The sequence below is a fragment of the Alosa sapidissima genome, chromosome 22, assembly GCF_018492685.1.
Source record: "Alosa sapidissima isolate fAloSap1 chromosome 22, fAloSap1.pri, whole genome shotgun sequence".
In the NCBI taxonomy this organism is placed as follows: Eukaryota; Metazoa; Chordata; class Actinopteri; order Clupeiformes; family Clupeidae; genus Alosa; species Alosa sapidissima.
The window spans coordinates 7,144,822-7,164,639 of NC_055978.1; the positions used below are offsets into that span (position 1 = coordinate 7,144,822).

General features: G+C 42.9%; 2 protein-coding genes across 6 annotated transcripts in view; both read left to right on the forward strand.

Annotated features, from left to right (window-relative positions):
* yaf2 (YY1 associated factor 2) overlaps positions 1-8,752 on the forward strand; it is a 22,301-nt gene extending 13,549 nt beyond the window's left edge. For 3 of the 5 annotated variants that reach the window (XM_042078747.1, XM_042078746.1, XM_042078744.1), the window contains exons 3-4: positions 1,511-1,663; positions 2,331-2,998. In XM_042078747.1, the coding sequence (XP_041934681.1) occupies positions 1,511-1,663; positions 2,331-2,733 (556 nt within the window). In that variant the 3' untranslated portion in view covers positions 2,734-2,998. Of the gene's footprint in view, positions 1-1,510; positions 1,664-2,330; positions 2,999-3,394; positions 4,966-8,720 lie in introns of those variants that run through there. The other 2 variants (XM_042078745.1, XM_042078748.1) reach the window with 2 other exon arrangements.
* Positions 5,670-18,111, forward strand: gxylt1b (glucoside xylosyltransferase 1b). The gene is made up of 7 exons (XM_042078743.1): positions 5,670-6,053; positions 8,212-8,455; positions 9,481-9,612; positions 10,461-10,712; positions 12,153-12,276; positions 13,255-13,427; positions 15,319-18,111. The coding sequence occupies exons 1-7, from the start codon at positions 5,842-5,844 to the stop codon at positions 15,478-15,480; spliced, it is 1,299 nt and encodes a 432-aa protein (XP_041934677.1). The 5' UTR covers positions 5,670-5,841; the 3' UTR covers positions 15,481-18,111.
* The last annotated feature ends 1,707 nt before the right edge of the window (positions 18,112-19,818 follow it).

A 19,818-nucleotide genomic window follows, 5' to 3' on the forward strand; every position in this document is an offset into this window, starting at 1 on the left:
GAAATTGCACTGAAAAGCCCTGTCGCCACCCTTGTTTATAAGAATTCATGAAATACATTTGGGAATCGTGTGGTTGTATTGATATTGAAATGCCTCCCTGCCACATGTAACCAGAACTATGTGAATTCTGCAATGAGAATGACAGTCAGCCATCTCATTGCTTACACAGTGCTCACACCAAACAGGATCGTGTGTGTCTTCACACGGCAAGAAGGACTTGCATGCCTGCGCTGTTTGAGTGTGAAACAGACATGCAGACTCGTCTTTGTAAAACGGCAATCTTTTCCGCAGATGGGGAAGCTTTTATAATGTCAGACCTTCATTTCCTCATTCGTGAGCATCTTAGGCAAATATGCGGTGCAGATGGATCATTTGGCAAACACAAATGCCAGGATTTCCAAATGTGCCTCGCCTTCCTAGCCTTGCACTGCTTCCCAACGTTCCCCAAACGTTTTGCACAATCTTCTAAGTGCAAACAGTTAGAATTGTGTGTTTGTAAGAGTAGGAACCACAATTAAAGAGAAATGCAATACTCACTATTTTATCTCGAGGCTTCTTATGGTTGTTAATATATTGTCCAGCATGCATGCTCATAGTTTAAATGTCCTTGTAGTCTTTTCTGTGTGCGTCTGTGGGTGTGTGGTCACACCATTTTTCTATATTTATTGTATTAAGGCATTTTAGCCTGTCCTTGTCAATAGCTGATGGTGGTGCTGTGTGCGTGTGTGATTGGTGGCTGTATTGTTTAAGCCTTTACTAGGGCTGCACGATTCGAGGAAAATATATGCGATTTCACTGACAGATATTGCGATTTGATTTGCGATATAATTATAGAAAGTTCAATTCCAAGTCCAATTTCACTTTAAAAGTTGAGCCACTTCTCATTGGTGAGCATGCCTTGTGCATGAGAAGCACAGCACTTCTGTTAGGTGAGCTTAAAGGAGAAATCGGCGAGTTTTCACATAGATCTCAGTTTCTCAATGTCATTGAAGTATTGTTGGTACGGGAAAAAAAACGATCAGTTTTACCTAGCTCCGGTTGCTACAGCCAGCAGCTAACGCAGCCAGGCAGTTACAGCGCTACACTCTGGGGGCATGTAAAATGAGAGCTCACAGGCATGTCCCCATTGTGTAGCGTTGCAGCTGTCTGGCTGGGTTAGCTGCTGGCTGTAGCAACTTGAACTCGGTAAAACCGATCGTTTTCGTTTTTTTCCGTACCAACAGTACTCTGTGACCTCGAAACGGAGATCTATGTGAAAACTAGCTGGATTTCTCTTTTAACTGTCTGTCACAGAAAAAGGATGACCTAAATATAAAAATCCTAGATGTGACAAGATTATCCATCGGGATAGTTACAAGCTGCACGATTAATTGCAGCCTCTGCTATTAGCTAATTGCATTACTTCAAATTGCAATTTCGAATTAAAAGTCGATGAATCGTGCAGCCCTAGTATTTAGTCCTTGTCTGTGACTGATAGTGATGTTGTTGTTGTTGTTGTTGTTTGTGTCAGGAAACCTCGGCCTGTTTCCCAGCTGGTGGCGCAGCAGGTAACGCAGCAGTTCGCCTCGCCCCTGCAGCCCAAGAAGGAGAAGAAGGAGCGGACCGATAAGGAGCGCAGCGACAAGGAGCCCACACTCAAGAAGAACAGCCACAAGAAGATGAGGTGAGCCTGTGTGTGTGTGTGTGTGTGTGTGTGTGTGTGTGTGTGTGTGTGTGTGTGTGTGTGGTTGGATAAGGAGCACAGCGACAAGGCCGCCATGCTCAAGAAGAACAGCCACAAGAAGATGAGGTGAGTGTGTGTGTGTGTGTGTGTGTGTGTGTGTGTGTGTGTGTGTGGTTGGATAAGGAGCACAGCGACAAGGCCGCCATGCTAAAGAAGAATAGCCACAAGAAGACTAGGGGTGTGTGTGTGTGTGTGTCTAGTTATGCTACAGAATGATTTGAGATGGGCATTTCTTTGTGCTAGCTTGTATGCAAATTCCGTTTTATACTTACAGTATGTATCTTTCTGCACTCTTGTGGAGTAAGAGTGTGTGTGTGTGTGTGTAAGAGAGAGACACTGTCAGCACATCTGCTAGAGAGCAAAATGCTTTTAGTCTGTGCGTGTCTCTGTGCCAGTTTGTGTACAGAAATAGAATGTCATCTTTTTTTTTGTCCAATTTTCCAGTACCGAATTATGTATGAAATGAAAAGTGTGTGTGTGTGTGCTCATGCATGCCTGTTTGTGTGTCAGTGTGAGTGTGTGAGAGAATGTATGCATTGAGAACGGTGGCTCCAGTTTGCATAGTAAATAAATTCAGTGTGTGTGTGTGCTTACCTCGACCTAACAGGTATCTGATACCTGTTCAAATGTTCACACAGCTGGTGAGGGTGTCTTGCATGTCGAAGTCCTACTTCAAACTGCAGAAGTCTTTGGGAAGTAGGCCAATTGCAAAGTGTTGGAATTGTAAATGTTGCATAATGGAGGATTTGAAAAAGGCTATACAACTTGATAAAAACCTGTCATGCCACTGTTCCGCAGTGGTCTCCAGTCAACCGCAGACATGGAGGCCTGAGACCGTCGGGGCTAGCATGGACGTTAAAGTCAGAGCACTAGCAAAACACTCCAACATGCAGGAAGGGGGGACATTAGTGCATACTCAACATCACGACCACATCACAAATGGGACCAAGTGCCCAAGGGAACATTTTCTGAACCAGTTAGCCTACAGCTCCATTTTAGCCATAGCCTAGGCTAGCTATAAATATATATATATATAGTTCCAATAAAATTATGCTAAGCTATGCTAAATGGTGTCACACTGGGTTAATGCACGCACAGAGAAGAGAAGGCAAATAAGCTAATTTTCCAAGAAGTTGCCGTGTTCCTTCATTGGTTTCTCTGTGGTCTTTCCTGTGCGTGCAGGCCCTGGTTAAAGAACATCGACAGGAGCAGTTCGCCAGTTTTAGACCAGAACTCTGTCGTGCCGCTTTAACGTTTAAATTGGTCTCTCCTGTGGTGCAGGCCCCGGTTAAAGAACCTTTTACAGCACAACATTACTGACTATAGTTGCCAAGAGACACCAGTTAGCATGTTCGCAAACCTCTAACAATGCCAATAAGGCTCTGGGTGGTAGGCAGCTTGCCAGTTTCGCTTGTAAAACCAAAGTCCCCCACTCAGCGGCCATCAGCAGCCATCTTGCTAACGCACTTTGGGCAGTTGTCGGGCAGCTATTTTCCTATTCAAGTGAAGGGGTGGGATATATGTGTCAACAACTGCCATATTGCTGTTAGGAACTAACCCCATACATTTCTATGGAGGATTCTTTGAGTGCTGTGTCTCATTATAAAAACTCTGGTAAAACTCTGTAGTGCTGCGTTAATGTGTTCATTGGTCTCTTCCCTGTGCGTGCAGGCCCCGGTTAAAGAACATCGATAGGAGCAGCGCGCAGCATCTGGAGGTGACGGTGGGCGACCTGACGGTCATCATCACGGACTTTAAGGAGAAAGCCAAGCCCACGTCCACCTCGTCGTCTAGCGCCGCCTCGGCCGACCACCACAGCCAGAGCGGCTCCGGCTCCGACAACAACGCCGAGCGGAGCGTGTCTGTGTCGCGCTCCTCGTCCCCCCGTGGCGAAGCCTCCTCCGTCAACGGAGAGTCGCACTAAAAAAAAAAAATAAAAAAAAACCTACCCACCTACCCTGACCTTTGCCCCCTGAACCCCACCGCCTCTTACGGTTACCCCATCTTATCCTCCCAGCCCCCCCCCCTCCCCCCCACTGTTCTCAGACCCTAAATGTCCCCTGCTTCCCCCCACCACCACCCCCTTCCAACGTCGAGAGGCACCAACGATCTCTTTGTCCTCCTCTTTTTCCCATGTCCTCCTCAAAACCTAAACCTGTTCCCTCTCTCTCCTCTCTGAACATGCACATGTAAGGCTATGCCAAGACCTTACAGCAAGCTCTTCCCTCTGAAAAATCCACTACGACACGACAAACAAAGCAACAGTTATCTCTCTTTTTTTCCCCCTCCTGTTTTCTTTTTGGGAGTGTGGGGAGGTGGGAGTGAACCTCTCGCTCTCCCCTCTGCGGAGTAATCCAAACCCTGGTCAGCTTCTTCAGTCCTGGTGGTTTTGGAGACGAACCCACATCGGGCATTGGCCTGCACAGGGGTTGACAAACTGTAGTAGAATTTCTATGTCACTTTCAGGATTAATACTCTATTGATATAGCATTCTAAGAAGACCATTCTAAACTCCTACCATAGAGCTCATGCATCCTCCATTTCAGATTGTTGTCGGCACTCCTCATCCAATCAGTGTTATTGATAACATGTAGACACTGACGTGAGCCCCGCCCACTTCATCTCACTTCCATTCTCCCTTCTCCAATAAGAACTATCGTGGCATGATCTGATTCAGAGTCTCAATGCATTATGGGAAAAAAAAGTATGAAACTGTTCCCCTTCATTGTACAGTGATTGATTAATCAAACTGTGATAGAGTAAGACCTATTCCTTCTTTTTTGTTTTGTTTTTGTTTTGTTTTTTGCACCTGCTGGTATTTGGTGTGGTTACATGAGAGAATATTTTACATTAACATTTTTTTTCTTTGTTTTGTTTTATCTCATTTGCATTTATTTTTGTTTTAAAACAATTTGCAGCACAAGTTATATAGATCATATCATGTTGTTCTCTCATTGCTCTTGCCAAGGTTGCTATATATTATGTATGCACATCTTGGTGAATTATGTGTTAATTAAAAGTTTGAAGAAAAGAAAAAAAAACATTTATTACTTAAAAAGACATTGTATTAGTAAAGATGTTGACATTGAATCTCCATTTTATAGATTTGAGCTTGTCATCAGAGATTTATTATTACGTTTAGAAATGTCACTGAATAAAATGGAAAGATATAGCCTCATCAGTAAAAGACTTGTAAATAAAGTGATATTGTGGGATTTGCAGTAAATTGAAGGATGCCCATATGTCTTTCTTTTTTTTTAGAGGCAGTGTGTATCCCCATGTTAATGGCATCCGAAAGAGGGAAATTGGCAAGATTACATTGTGTCCATTCATTTAGTGTCACAAACCATCTACCACCCAAGTGTAGGCCTATTTCTAGACTTTAAATGGCCATAACCATTGATCAGTCTGATGCAGATGGTTCTAGATTTATTCAGAGAGCCAGGGTATTAAAGAAGGTGATTAAACATGTGCCTCCCAATTAGGCATAATGCATAGATAGAACTAAATTCAAGTTCTAAATGTGGTGCTTTATGGTGACTGTCGTTTGCCAACAACAGTCTAGTTGAAGTCAAGCGGAATGTCATTTGTTGAAACGACTTGTGATTTTATTGCTGGCCTACAGAAGCCTATTCACAAAGGGGTGCAGTCCATGACCCTATTTGTTGGGTGTCTTTTAGGTTGCAAGTGCGACTTTGACCCTCGAATTTGACATCCTACACATTGCTATGAAACTGCCCTTTTTAGCCTATTACTTTGAAATGCTCAAATTTCTAAAGCACACTCAAATAGTATATTTATTATACACGTTATTAACCGGTATGCTATAGCATAATGACAGTACCGTTGTCTATAAATAGCCTTAATGGCGTGTCATGTTTCAGCTCCAAATGGGCTTTAAGACGGGAGCAAGCCATGGGAATATCACTTGCTGGAGTCACCCAGGGGACGCCCCTCGCAACGCCTGAATGCGGTGGGGGATGGTAGTGTCTGTTCGCTTGGCACCTCAAGACTACTCATGGCGACTACAATTGCCATGAGCTTTTGTTGATCGGGTTGGCCTGTCTCTGATTCGGCTGTCATGAATCTGAGAGCTAAACCACAATTAAATAACCAAGATGCGGCGATACGTTCGTGTTCTAGCGTTATGCATAGTGTTTGCGATTGTCTCCGTGCTGTATGTGTTCAGCAATCTTTCCTCTTTGGGGACCTCCGTAGCCGTTGTTGGGGGTCTCGCTTTCTCACGACCCTCTTCACTACAAAGTGACGTCGGGAAGATAGCTAGGCGATGGCCGGAGACAAGGGGCCCGGTGGACCTGCAGGATTACAGGTAAGATCCAGTCTTAAAAACATAGTCCTCCTTAGCTCGGTGTAGTGTACAAGTGCAAACTGGGTCGCAGAATTATTTGCTGTAGCCTACAAGGAAGATGCAACCCCCAAGGGAGCAAACTTGGGAGTGAAGTGCAGTGGACCTACACACGAAAAGTAAAACCACAATGTTACAAGTAATGTTCAGCTGACTGAACGACATTATGGCATAATACTAGTTAAGAGTATCCCAAGTCTGCAGCGTTACAATGTTTACGATGCATCTCCGTCAGAAAACTGGTCGAGCTCTCATGTATCGGAATGCCTTCCTGATGGCTAATCGTACAGCTAACAAGTATCATAGTACGCCTACTGACTGACTTTGTTGTACTACTCGGGTTCAAACTGTGGCGGGGTGCATATGGTTAAGGGTGTTTAATTGATCTGTTATGAAATAACTGAAAATGTCTGCCACTGGGATGTCCATATGTAAACCATGATGTAAACACAAGCCATATCTGTTTGCCGCTCGTGTTGTGGTCACGTTCTATGCTGCTTGAGGGCTATCGAGTTAATGTTACAGCTGGAAATAGAGATTACAACAGCTAGCCCAGATTTAATATAATCCATAAACTACAGAGTTAAAGGTATACTGTCTACCGTGCCAAATAAATATAAAACATATTTTTGCTACTGGCACTTCATAAGCCAGTTTCATTAAGTGTGGAGGGTTTGAGTGACTGTCTGTTTTCATTAGCCTAAAATCGTGACGTAACCTTTTCCTTTTGAAGTCTTGTTTAGAGGGGCCTCACACCCTGGTGAGAAACTAACACAGGAATCATCCCCAGTTTTCACACATATCTGAATTGTGTCACATCCTCGCCTGGTGCAGTAATGTTACTAGAAAGCATCAATGAACTACACAGAGTGCAACCCTAAGTTGTCGCAGTAACACAATTTAAATTGAAATCCCAAAATAAGCAATAAACTTTGCATTTGTAATACATGTGTTTTGACAGTAGACTATCCTCACGAGGGAGTTTTAGAATGTCAAGACTGTGCAGCTCTGTCAAGAAGAAGCCTTGTAGAAGGCCAATGTTCTTTGGCTCTGTCCTCTGTAATTCATGGTAAACTCTGCCCCCTCGTGGTTTGTCATATGCTTTCACATCCGACACATCTGACTGACTGGCAAGCATTAACCAGATCATTTATCACAAGTGAAGGGGTGAATGCAAAATGGGCTCAGGCTATTATGGTGATTGATAAATCATTGAAATGAAATGGTGAAACCTGAAATAATTACTACAGCAACCAATATTGTTCGTAAAAAGGCTACCCCTATTGCATGTGAGGTGTGGATCTTCTCCTGGGCTTTTAAAGTATATTTTTGGGCTTTTTTTGCCATTATTCAGTTAACAACACTGAAGACTGACAGGATCGGGAAATGACCGCAGGTCAGATTCTAACCGTCCCCGCTTGGACCTGTGCATGGTATGGGCGTTGTAGTCTGTTGCGTCATCGACACGTGGTCCCAATTGTTGGGAGGCATGTTGGGAGGCGTGCCCCCCCTGCACCGAGTCTGCTTATCAATGCAATTACTTATCGATTCCCATATCGATTCCTGTACCATTTGCTGAACACTTATAGGATGGGTTTGAGAGTGGTTGGCTTTGAATGTCTAATTTAAAGTGGTTTTAGAGAATGAATACCAAGTGTGCAATATCAATACAGAAGTTGAATGCTTTCAGATTTCTAAAAAAGTAAAAATGTCTAAAACAAAGCTTTGTATTGGAATCGTTAGTGGAATCGTTAACGTGTGGATGTGTTATGATTCCGATGGATCGGAACGTTTGGAACTGGTTCCATACCGATACCTGGAACCGATTCCCAAGCCTAGCGTTGATGCCGCAATTCTCGCCACGCGCCGTGTGCGTGGGACACAGATGCAGGAGCATGTCACAGCCTTTAGACATAGTAACAAAAACAATCCAGAGGCTTTTCCCCAGACACATACCAGTGTACACCAGTTAACTATGCTTTTGTACAGTGGACACTAGTTAATAACTATGCTTTTATACAGTGTACACCAGTTAATAACTATGCTTTTATACAGTGTACATAAGAGTAAGCCTGTAGGCCTCCATGGTAAGGAAAGGATTAACTAACTTAACTTTATGCAGGCAAGGTGCTGGTGGGGACACTGGCTCCCCCTCTACTCCCCCTACCCGTCCTCCTCCTCCTCCATCTCCTCCTGAGAGGAGGCGCAGGCGTGAGGAGGAGCCCATGCATCTGGCGGTGGTGGCGTGCGGAGACCGGCAGGAGGAGACGCTGACGATGCTCAAGTCTGTCGTGCTGCTCAGCGCAGGGCCCATGAGCTTCCACGTCTTCGCCGAGGAGCAGCTGCACCAGGGCTTCAGAGATGAGGTGAGTGAGTAGCAATAGGCTAACTGGTCTAACCCGCTTCCAGTGAATTATGCTAAGCTAGGCTAACAGGCTTCAGAGATGAGGTGAGTGAGTAGCAATAGGCTAACTGGTCTAACCCGCTTCCAGTGAATTATGCTAAGCTAGGCTAACAGGCTTCAGAGATGAGGTGAGTGAGTAGCAATAGGCTAACTGGTCTAACCCGCTTCCAGTGAATTATGCTAAGCTAGGCTAACAGGCTTCAGAGATTAGATGATGTGAGTGGCAGTAGGCTAACTGGTCTAACCCAATTCCAGTAAATTATGCTAAGCTAGGCTAACAGGCTTCAGAGATTAGATGATGTGAGTGGCAGTAGGCTAACTGGTCTAACCCAATTCCAGTGAATTATGCAAAGCTAGGTTAATGGGATTAGGAGATCAGGTGAGTGAGTGGTGTTGTCTGGGGTCTTGATTGACTGATTGATTGATTGATTGATAGATTAGAATTCTTTATTGATGGTAGGTAGTGTACAAATCAATCAATAAATACAATATCTTCAGAGATGAGGTAAGGGGGTAAAAAAGACTGAACCACGGCACTCTTCTTGGTATAAGTAAAAGCTTTATCAGTAGGCTGGTTCATAATAGAACAGATAAAATCTTGCCAACTTGTATCGGACAATATGGCCTTCATCAAGGCAGATCTCTCTGTCTGTGTTGTCTTCTGATCTTGTGAGGCAAAAGTCCCCAAATTATACCAGTATATCGGTATACCAGTTAGCCTCCTTTTTAGAAATCTATAGGCTAACTGGTGTAACCCATGCACAGAGAAGAGAGTGGTATAAATTGTCTTATCTAACTCAGGGGTAGACAGCAAATAAGCAAAAAAGTTGGCATCTAGAGCTACTGAAATGGCAAGTCCTAAGCATAGACTTAGCATTGTTAGCATAACTGCTAGCAAACATTAGCTAAGTTAGCTAAGTAACATGGTTAGCATTGTGGTACTAAGTGAGATATTCAGCATGTCTGTAACCTTTGACCCTCATGCAGCTGGACTCCTGGCCCAGTCTCCACCGGTCCAAGTTTAACTACACCATCTACCCCATCAGCTTCCCTGGAAAGCATCAGGAAGAGTGGAAGAAACTGTTCAAGCCCTGTGCCTCGCAGAGGCTCTTCCTGCCGGTAAGGCCCCCCGGTGGACACAAATGGTCATACTGTGGTATCTATCCCATCAGTGGATGATGCTTAACAGATTTAAGGTTGTATTAAGTTAAGTGGAGGTCAAATAATTTAAAGGCCCAAAAGTGAGGCTCCTGTCATTTCAAAGTAAACTTTCTTGTCATTCAGACCATTCAACAAGGAGTGCACAGTTGAACAAAATTGCATTTCTCCAAGCTCAATGTGCAAACATAAATATATTAAAAGGCACATTTGCATATGACTATAACAGATATATAAAATATATGCAAAAACAAACAAAGGCAAAAAAAAGCACTATTGTATTATTGCACAATGTAATAAGAAATGTAATTTTGACACTGCACAGACTTGCATACACTTTCAGAATGTCAAAGAGTAGGTGGCTAACAGGAATGAAGCGTAACTACAGACTGCCGGTCGTGTAATAAGTCTTTTTGTATGCTGCATTGGTATAATCAGCATTTTGTATTGCAGTTTAGCAAGAAAGGAGCTATATAAATAAAACTGTATTGATTGATTGATCAAAAAAATGTAGGATCACTATCTTAGACTATCTCTGTCCAGTTTTGTGTTAACTGGTCCTCCACTCCACTCCCCTCTCCCACACACACACACACACGCACACGCATACACACACACTCACCTCCCCTCCCCATACACACACACACACACACACACACACACAACCCCCCCCCCACACACACACACACACAAACACAAACACACACACACACACACGCACGCCCCCCCCCCCCCACACACACACACACACACACTCACCTCCCTACACACCTCTCTAAATGCGCACACACACACACACACACACCCAGATCCTCCTGAAGGACGTGGACTCGTTGCTGTACGTGGATACGGACACCCTGTTCCTGCGTCCGCTGGAGGACGCGTGGGCGCTGCTGTCCCGCTTCAATGCCACGCAGCTGGCGGCCATGTCCCCCGAGCACGAGGAGCCGCGCATCGCCTGGTACAACCGCTTCGCCCGACACCCCTACTACGGCACCACTGGGGTCAACTCCGGGGTCATGCTCATGAACCTCACCAGGATCCGCGCTGCCCTCTTCAAGGTCAGAGGTCACATGGGTAGCTCATCAGGAGTTCTCAAATTATGTATGAGTGTGTTTACCTGCTTCGGTATTACTTTAAGGTGTTGTGTGATTGAATGATTGATTGATTGATTGATTGATTGATATAATACTAACTGTTCCTTCACCCCCCCCTTCCCCACATATTATATCCTATATATTTTAGGAGGGCCTATTTTTTAGAATGGCCTATGTAGCTGATGAATCTTGAATGCATTTATAGTTTTTGTATGCAATTTCTCTGACACATTGACTTTACTTTAAGGAGTGGCATGACATGCCATAACATAACATATAATAATATATTTTTTTTACATTTTATTTTCCCATGTAATGGCGTTACCATGTCACAAGAGGGCACAGTTGTCATGTGAAGAAATAGTTGTGAATAGCTGTACCTTTTAAATGTTTCTGTTGTCTTTCAGATCAAGGATGTCTATTCATTAATTTCTTTTGATAACGTCCCCGTGCATTTATAATGCATTTACTTATTCGGCACACACAGCGGCCAATTATTTTCTATGAGTCAATGAAGAGAGACTTTCAGTCATGTATAGTAAAGTGTTTAAAAGAGTATTTTTGCTCTCTGAGAAAGGGCTTAGTGGTGGCTTGAAGAGAGGTGTGTGATTGTGAATATGGGAAAACAAATCCTCCTGTTTGTGGGGTTCTTTCGTTTTTGACCTGAAGTCTTTGAGGTTTTTGTAAACTCAATGCTTTGTTACATACAGAACGGCACCAGAGCTTAGAGTTCCCACACAAATTTCAGATTTCAAAATAGAGATAATTGCATACATAATATATAACCTCATTGAAAATATGTGTTAAATTCAGACTGTGTTTTGTTTACCTTCCTTTAAAGGTGCTCTAAGCGATGCTGGGCAACGTCACTTCTGTTGACTTTCAAACAAAACAGAGAGCTAGCTCGCTTCTTCCTCCCCCTCCCTCCCGTGCTGCTCCCGTGCAATTGAAACTCTTCTAAACGCGCATCTCGTCTGTGATTTGCTGGAACAGTTTGTTATGTTTTCATGGACTAGGTTTGCCCAGGTTGTTTTTGTTGCCGTTCTTGGAGCCTGGGCTGTCCAACGAGATCGCATTTTTTTACAGTGTATTCAAGACACAGACAGCTAGTGGTTGGTTAGGGGCTGTTTGCAGTAAGTGACATAAAATGTTTTAGCCTAAAAAAATGTGTGGCATCGCTTAGAGCACCTTTAAGCCCTACTAAATGCTTGGCACAGCCTCTCTAGAGAAAGTGTTCTCTAGTGAAACCGTTATTATATGTTGTGAAACCGTTGTTATGCGTTGTGAAACCTCTTGGCTATGCAAATAGAATGATAATTATGTAGAACTGCTTTGCTAACTTCAGTCACAGGTAATTTCCTTGCTTCCTCACCCCTGTGTCTGTTGTTTTCCTTTCGGAAACAGAATGACATGACGTCCGTGGGCCTGCACTGGGGAGAGCTCCTGTTGCCGCTGTTCCACAAGTACAAACTCAACATCACATGGGGAGACCAAGACCTCATCAACATCATCTTCCACCACAACCCTGGTAAGGCAACAACAGTGCTTTTCTAGGTAAAGCGCTATACAGTGAAGGGGGTGGGGCCCTCACTGCCAATGTATAGCACCCGCCTGGGTGATGCACAGCAGCCATTTTGCACCAGAATGCTCACCACACACCAGCTTGGGGTGGAGAGTGAGGGACTCAAGCAGCCAAGACTCACCTCTCTCTTCCAACACCTTAATATAGAAATCACTGTAGTGATAATAACAATAATTTTCATTTAATTACTGGCCTAATTGTCTTAATAGCAGCCTAGCTATTTGTCCATTTGTTAGCGCTTAGTAATTGCAAAGAGACATTGAGATGACATTTCCAGTGCCTTGTACACATAATTGACGTCATCAGACAGCGATTAGTCCTAATGTTTATTTTTGAGTGTGAATTTATTTAGCAAAAAGAACAAATCCTCTATTTAAAAATACCACAGATGTGTCCAAATCATCTATCAATCACCATGTCCGCAATTGCTTGCAAAAGAACTATTGAACGGAGTCCATTAAAATGGTTGAGGTTAATAATATGTTGAAAAATACTCTTGCAACTTAATTGCTTTCAGTGACAGGGTCTGGAAGTACAAGTGCTTCAACAAACAATATTAGAAAGTTTTCAGAGCAGATACAGACAACTTTATCTGAAGTTTTTCCCATGCAATGTATACAGCATGTCTGCGTGGGTGCCCCTTGGGAATGAAACCCAAGTTGTGTTGGTGTTTTTAGCACTTTGATGCACTAGCTACAGAGCACCGCTCTGGCAGTAGCTAGCATACCATTTATGTTATATGGTGCTCATAAAATGGCAGTCACCATTTGTATTAAATCACTTATTTATGTATAGTATACTGAGCCTCAGGCTGTCTTTGCACACGTACACTGTTGTTTGACCCTTTTTTCATCTTGAGGAGCTGCAGATGATTTCTTATATATTTTTGTTTCATTCTGCTCTATATGCGTCTGTGTTATGCAGAAAACTTGTACGTCTTCCCATGCCATTGGAACTTCCGGCCAGACCACTGTATCTATGGCAGCAATTGTGATGCTGCCAAACAAGAGGGCGTGTTCATTCTCCATGGCAACCGAGGAGTGTTCCACGACTCCCGGCAACCGGCGTTTAGAGCTATCTACGATGCTATCAGAAAGGTGAGACTAAACCTTATAAGATATTTACTATGCAATAAATATATCGGCCTTGGCTTCAGTTTCAATGGTGGAGTATCTAACATGAACAACTTAAGCTGATCACACACAAGGCAACTTTTTGAGCAATGTTGCTGGGCAATGTTCCTGAGTATTGTGGTTCTGGCACCTTCCCATTGATATTGACCACCATTTATTTTTCTAAAGAACTTTAATCCTTAGTAGGGCAATTTTCATGAGCATCCAATCAGAACGCATGGAACTGGTTATGTGGTTGCCCAGCAACATTGTTCAAAAAGTTGCCTCATTTATCATCGCCTTTACAGATTTCATATAATTTAATTTAATTTCCATATTGTGTAGATTTCACTTTCATAAGAACCTCAAAGATCTTTAGAGGAGTCATTTTCTCTTCATGTTGTTTTATGAGTGTTTTTGCGAGTAAGGTTTGACGCTCGACGGATCAGGATGTTATTCTTCACATTAGATGCTATTTAACTGCTTAATTGTAAAGAGAGGTTAAGGCAAGGATCACATTGACCAGCAGGCAAGGGGCAGATTTCCTATTGTTCGCTACGGTTCAGCAGCAGAAGAGTTAGCGCAGCAGCGCTACGCTAGCGGCAAACAATTTGAACATTGAACTCGGTTGGCATAAGGCGATGCAATTGAACGTAGACTGTTCTTGTATCTTAGGAACATAATAGAACTCATTACGGTCTGAGCGTTGCGTCACGCTTTACCGCTGCAATTTCGTTATGTTCAAATGTGATCCCTGCCTAAGAGGGGTGGGCAATAGTGGACACGAAGAGTGTGCCAGCTAACTGCCATGAAGTTTGGTCGTTAGCCTGAGAATAATTGCTCTTTTCCGCATTCACTGCACTTCATGGGTTTAGTGTCCTTTCAAATGCGGTAGTGATGTTAGTTGATAGTTTATATAGTTGATAGTTGATATAGATGATAGTTTTATATACTTTTATGATGGGAAAACTGAGACAGGCACAGATGCAGACACTCACACACAGGGAGGAAATGGGTGGGCCCTCTCCATTTTGGGCCCACACACACACACACACACACACACACACACACACACACACACACACACACACACACACTCCTTTGCCCTCCCTGCTAATAAAGTGACCCAGCAGCCGTCTCTCAGTGTAAAAGCATAAAATCAGGGTCTGGCTGGAGCTCGTAAAAAGACCCTCTGAGTGCTTATGCTACACACACACACACACACACACACACACTCGCATGCAGTGGATAGTGCTCCATCAGCCTCCCACAATCAATACATGCTGGACAGTAAATGGTGGTTTATGGCAGGAGATGTGTCTGGGTCCTCGTAAAAAATGCCACAGACATTGCAAGGCCAGCAGCATTCCCCCAAAACCCACAGACACATCGAGACACGTAAACAAAAACAAAAAAACACAAAGCCTAATCCTTTCTGATTTCCTGAGAGCATCATAAATGTGCTTTCATTGTTTTGTGCATGTGTGTGTGTGTGTGTGTGTGTGTGTGTGTGTGTGTGTGTGTGCGTGTGCCTGTGTGTGTGTGCATGCGTGCGTGCAGTTCACTGTTTTCTTCCACAAGGCTTTGACAGCAGAACTTGGTTGCACTGGGGAAGACGCAAGACTGTAGCTTTTGCAAAAATAGACAGAAAAGTTAGAAAAGACTCTTCCCCCCCACCCACCCCCCCCCCCCCTCATTTGTCTTTTTCTGCCTATTTTTCCCCTCTGCCTTTGTGACTTCAAGACAAAAGCATAGTCAGAATAATTTTCTGCAAAATGTCACTCATGAAGACGGCTAATTAAGTCTCCCGATTTCTCTTCTTTTCTTTTCTGCTCTCTTTCTTCTGTTCTCTTGTTATTCTGCCCTTTCTCAACAGCACCCTTTGGAGCAGGATCTGGTGAGCTCACTCCTGCTTCCCTTAGAGATCAAACTGAACCAAACCACTCACACGTACTGTGGGAAGGTCCACCACTTGTTCACACAGAACTTTGGGCCAACCTTAATAGACCTCCAAAGATCCAGAGACCAAGATGGATGACCTGAGGAGGAAGACGAGGAGAAGGAGGAAGGAGATGATTGTTGATCCATCTGTTCACCCCTATCACATCCATGTCCTCCACCGTGAGAGACATTTTTTTTTTTTTGTTACATGACGTGGTGGAAGGTCAGTGTTCGCCAGTAAGGCAGTGTCTTTGTTTTGAGAAGATCTGAACGGGTATGTACTGTACGTGCACTGACAGACACATGCAAACACACAGACGGCCACTAATACGTAAAGATCTGAACAAATACTGAGAATAGTGAGGATGGGACTAGTCTTCTAACTGGTCTTTCATTCAGGTGTGATATGAATGAATGTTGACGTAACATGGACTGGTCTATCTTAGACATACACTTCATGAAAATGTGACCAGATCAGAGTGAACAATTAGTTTGTTGGACTGGTCAATATGTATATGTATGTTTTTTTTATTTTTTATGGTGGAGCTCTCATTAACCCTTAAGCCGGGAATGTTGGAAATTGAAGTATATCTGGGCGCATTGAATTAAAAATGAAATTTTAGAACCTTACGTTGTTACGGAACATGATCTTCAGTTAGAATGTTCAAAACTCCCCTGCTGAAGGGTTAAAGTGTGAAATGGACTCCAAATTGGTCTTGCACTACTTAGACCCCTACAGCGGTCCTGTCGTCCTGACTATTGCATTGGGGTGCGAGAGGGGGCCGTTGAGACCCTGTGAAACTTGCCTCTCCACAAAGTGTGGAAAGGATAAAGGGAAATCTCAGTTGTCGGAAGCACACAAACACTTTTATCTCACGAAACCGCCACCCTTTAAAATTGAATTGAGCTGCTTTATTTCAAAGGTTTAGTGAAGGCCAGTCTTTTTTGACCCTTGGGACAATGGGAAGTGTAGAAGAATGTTAAGACAACACGAGGTTTAAATGTTGTATCTGTGAAACTGATATATGTGCAACTGACCTCAAGAATTATTTTTGCATACCTTGAGGTCTGGATGGATGTAGAGCCATCCTGAGCAATTGGATGTTCTATAGTAGGTTAGTGTAATGGAGGCGAACTGAGCTAGCATGCTAGTTGCCTGTGTAAATCCTGTAAAAGCGTTCGACTCCCATGCCGGTGTGTGTTGAGGTGGTAGGTTCTAGGGCCGTGAGCAGCAGACGGATTACGACCTCTGTTACATTAGCAAAATGAAAAGTGCAGTGTTGATGCAAGGGGAAGAGTATTTCCTCCCTTGTGGGGAACATGTTGGTTTCTCCAACCGATTCTTGTGCCTTGCCATGGATGATTATCTGATGTGTCGTAGGCTTTTGGTGCCATAAACAGAGCTGGATTATTTTAACATTTCTGTGCCAAATATTTGTCGCTTGTGACTTAATTTTAATACTCGTGGTTCTGTTCAGTTTATTTTGTGACATGGCTTTAAGAATCCAAAGACATTATCCATGAGAAAACATCACGCAAAAATACAAATGTCCTGTTTGTTCAGCTTCCTGCTCATTCATGACTACCTCTGTTGTACACATCTACTCAGATGAATAAATGACTGTGTTGGGGAATGGTATTGCTAATTAGCTTCCGCATGGCAAATGAATGCATCTACTGGTCTAGCATACCCATTTCCAGGACAAATGAGCTAATAGTGTTAAGACTGCACAGTGCTGCCTGTTGCTGCCTCTACTTTTGTGAAGAGACAGGATTTTATGGGAAGCGCTCTTTTCATAAGGTGCATCAGCTACATGGATGCAAACACGTTGAAATACGCAACAAGGGTTTGATGCGTATTTGCGTTACAAAATGTCCTGCCAAATTTCTTGTGATATGATGTGAGCACAAGTGCTATGTCATGACTTTCCAATGGGGCCCATCGTTTTGTGTGCCTTGCGTAGATTATGAGAGGGCTTTTCAATACATGCATGAGTCTTGTTTACAGCCTACAACTTTACAAGCCTCATTTACAACTGCTTCTGCGTGGCGTGCGCAGACTATGAAACTGGCCTAGTAATGTACTTTTTAAGTCGGTGTCCATAAAGCATATATTCAGAAAGGGTTATAAAGCCTTCGTTCAGAAACCCTCATGATTTGTTGACTGCACTGATTGTCTTAATCATTGTTTACCTGATTGTTGTCATGACTGCACTCCTAAAGTGTTCTAATGTTCTGACGCATGAGCCCTAACAGCTTGAAGTTTCACAATGATCATCATTATCTAAAGGCTTGTTATACTTTACGATGTATGTAAAAAAAATTATAAAGAATAGATCAATGCATACATAGTGTACACACTTAATGTGTGACATGTTACACATATGCCAAATCATTATGAAGCATTATGAATACTTCATACCGTAATCCTTTATAAATGTCTTAATAATGCTTACTGGATACTGAGTTACAAAGCTTTTTTATCTCTAATGTAACACATTAAAAGTTACACGTTTTCACTTTTTGGTGAATTGTTTTGGTAGCTGTTAGTGTGCTTCATTGTTTTGGGGCACCACAACAAGTACTTTATATTTTTAATTATTTCCAGCTTTTTTGGAAATGTCTTTTTGTTTTCTTTCAAATGTATCTTGAAAGAAATAGTATCTTTGTTTTAAAAGAATTGTGTATCAGAGTTTAGGTTAACATGTTTTCAAAATTATTATGTACATTTTTGTGGCAGCTACTATTTTTGATTTTTGTGTCTTTGTTGTTTTAAGTGTTTCAAGATTCAGTATGTGTTCATGTGTTAATAAAAATAAATAAAATAAAATGAGTTCTCCAAAAAACGCACAGTTTTGCACATCACATTATTTTTGCATTTCAGTGACGCCTTCCCAGGGCTCAGAAATAAAATATTTTTGTTAGTTTACATAAACTACATGAATGCAATAAACAAATCTAAATAGCAATGTGTCAAACATGATGTGATTGACATTCACTTCCAGTAGGTGGCGCTGCTTTTTCATGAGACATTGAATTTCATGATTGTAGGTGATGCTCATGGCACTCTGTAGAGCATAGACTACAGTATGCAGACAAGCTGTTTAGCTGTTAGTCAGCCATGTTGGTCTTTGAGACAAGCGCATCTGCAGCACCCCTCGTGTAACTATTTTTAGAACAACTGGAAGTCTTGCAACTTGTCCTGCTTGTTTGTTCTGATATACGATCACAGGACAAGACAGTTTGGACAAGAATAACTAAATGTCATGACTGATAGGGATTCCCCACCGCAGTACACAGTAAAAATCAATGCAATCGACTTGACTTGATTCCTGAAATGACAGGCATCCTTGACAACAGAGCCAGCGAGCACCCCACCGTCCCAACTCATTTCCAGTAAAAGTGGTGAAGCATCTGCTAATTTATTCCATGGGGATGGGCCTGCAGTCAGATTGATGGGACTTTGTTATGGCTGTTCCACGTGGATCAATGTAACGGCCTTGTAATCTGTGGCAGTAACAGGGCCACCTGAGACACAGGTCTCTCTCCACTAGTTTGGGACATGCAATAAAACCCCTACTATAAAGCCATAACAAAAGCTGAGTGTGTGTGTGTGTGTCTGTTTGAGCGCATCTGTGTGTAGGGGTGTATGTGTGTGTGTGAGTGTGTGCACGCATCTGTGTATGGGGGGGTGCATGTGTGTGTGTGTGCCATTTCTAGTGTGATTGCATTGACAGTGTGAAGAATATGGCCCCCAACTTCCCCATCGTAAGGTGGGACATTACCTGGTTTATTTACTGCACCATTGACAGTCTTACTCATCACATTAAATGCACAAGTAATGTGTGCAATTTAACTGTACTTTGGTGGCTTCATCAATCATTTCAAACGACCTTATTTTATTATCCACACCAGTCCTATGCAGCACACACACACACACACACTCACTCACTCACAATCAAGGGAAGGGAAGTTCATTCTTGAAAGTTCATAATTGGAAGGTCTGTCTGTCTGGAAGGAAAAAGGAAAAGTGATCGTAACCAGTGCACAATGTTGATCATTCCTACAGGGATCCATTTGAAAGCGGTGCCGTGGTTATTTTTTCTAATAAACACCATGGACTCCTTAAGAATGAGCAGGCAAGTCGGACTCATTATTTCCGTTCTCTTATCAGCCGCACAGGGAGAAAGCAAACCAGATCCAGGCCCTCGTTTGTTTGTCTTATTACCGCCACCTACCTTCCAGGTAATTACCGCTGAAAAACATTCATAAAGCAAAATGTGTGGCCAAGAGGTGTGAATGCAATAGCATTGCTTGGACAACATCTTTCAAAATCAATCTTTATTTATACATGTATTTAATTATCTTGTTGGCTGGATGGCATTAAGAGAGAGGAGGATGCAGCAGTTCATATGGGTGTCTTGTTATTGCTGAC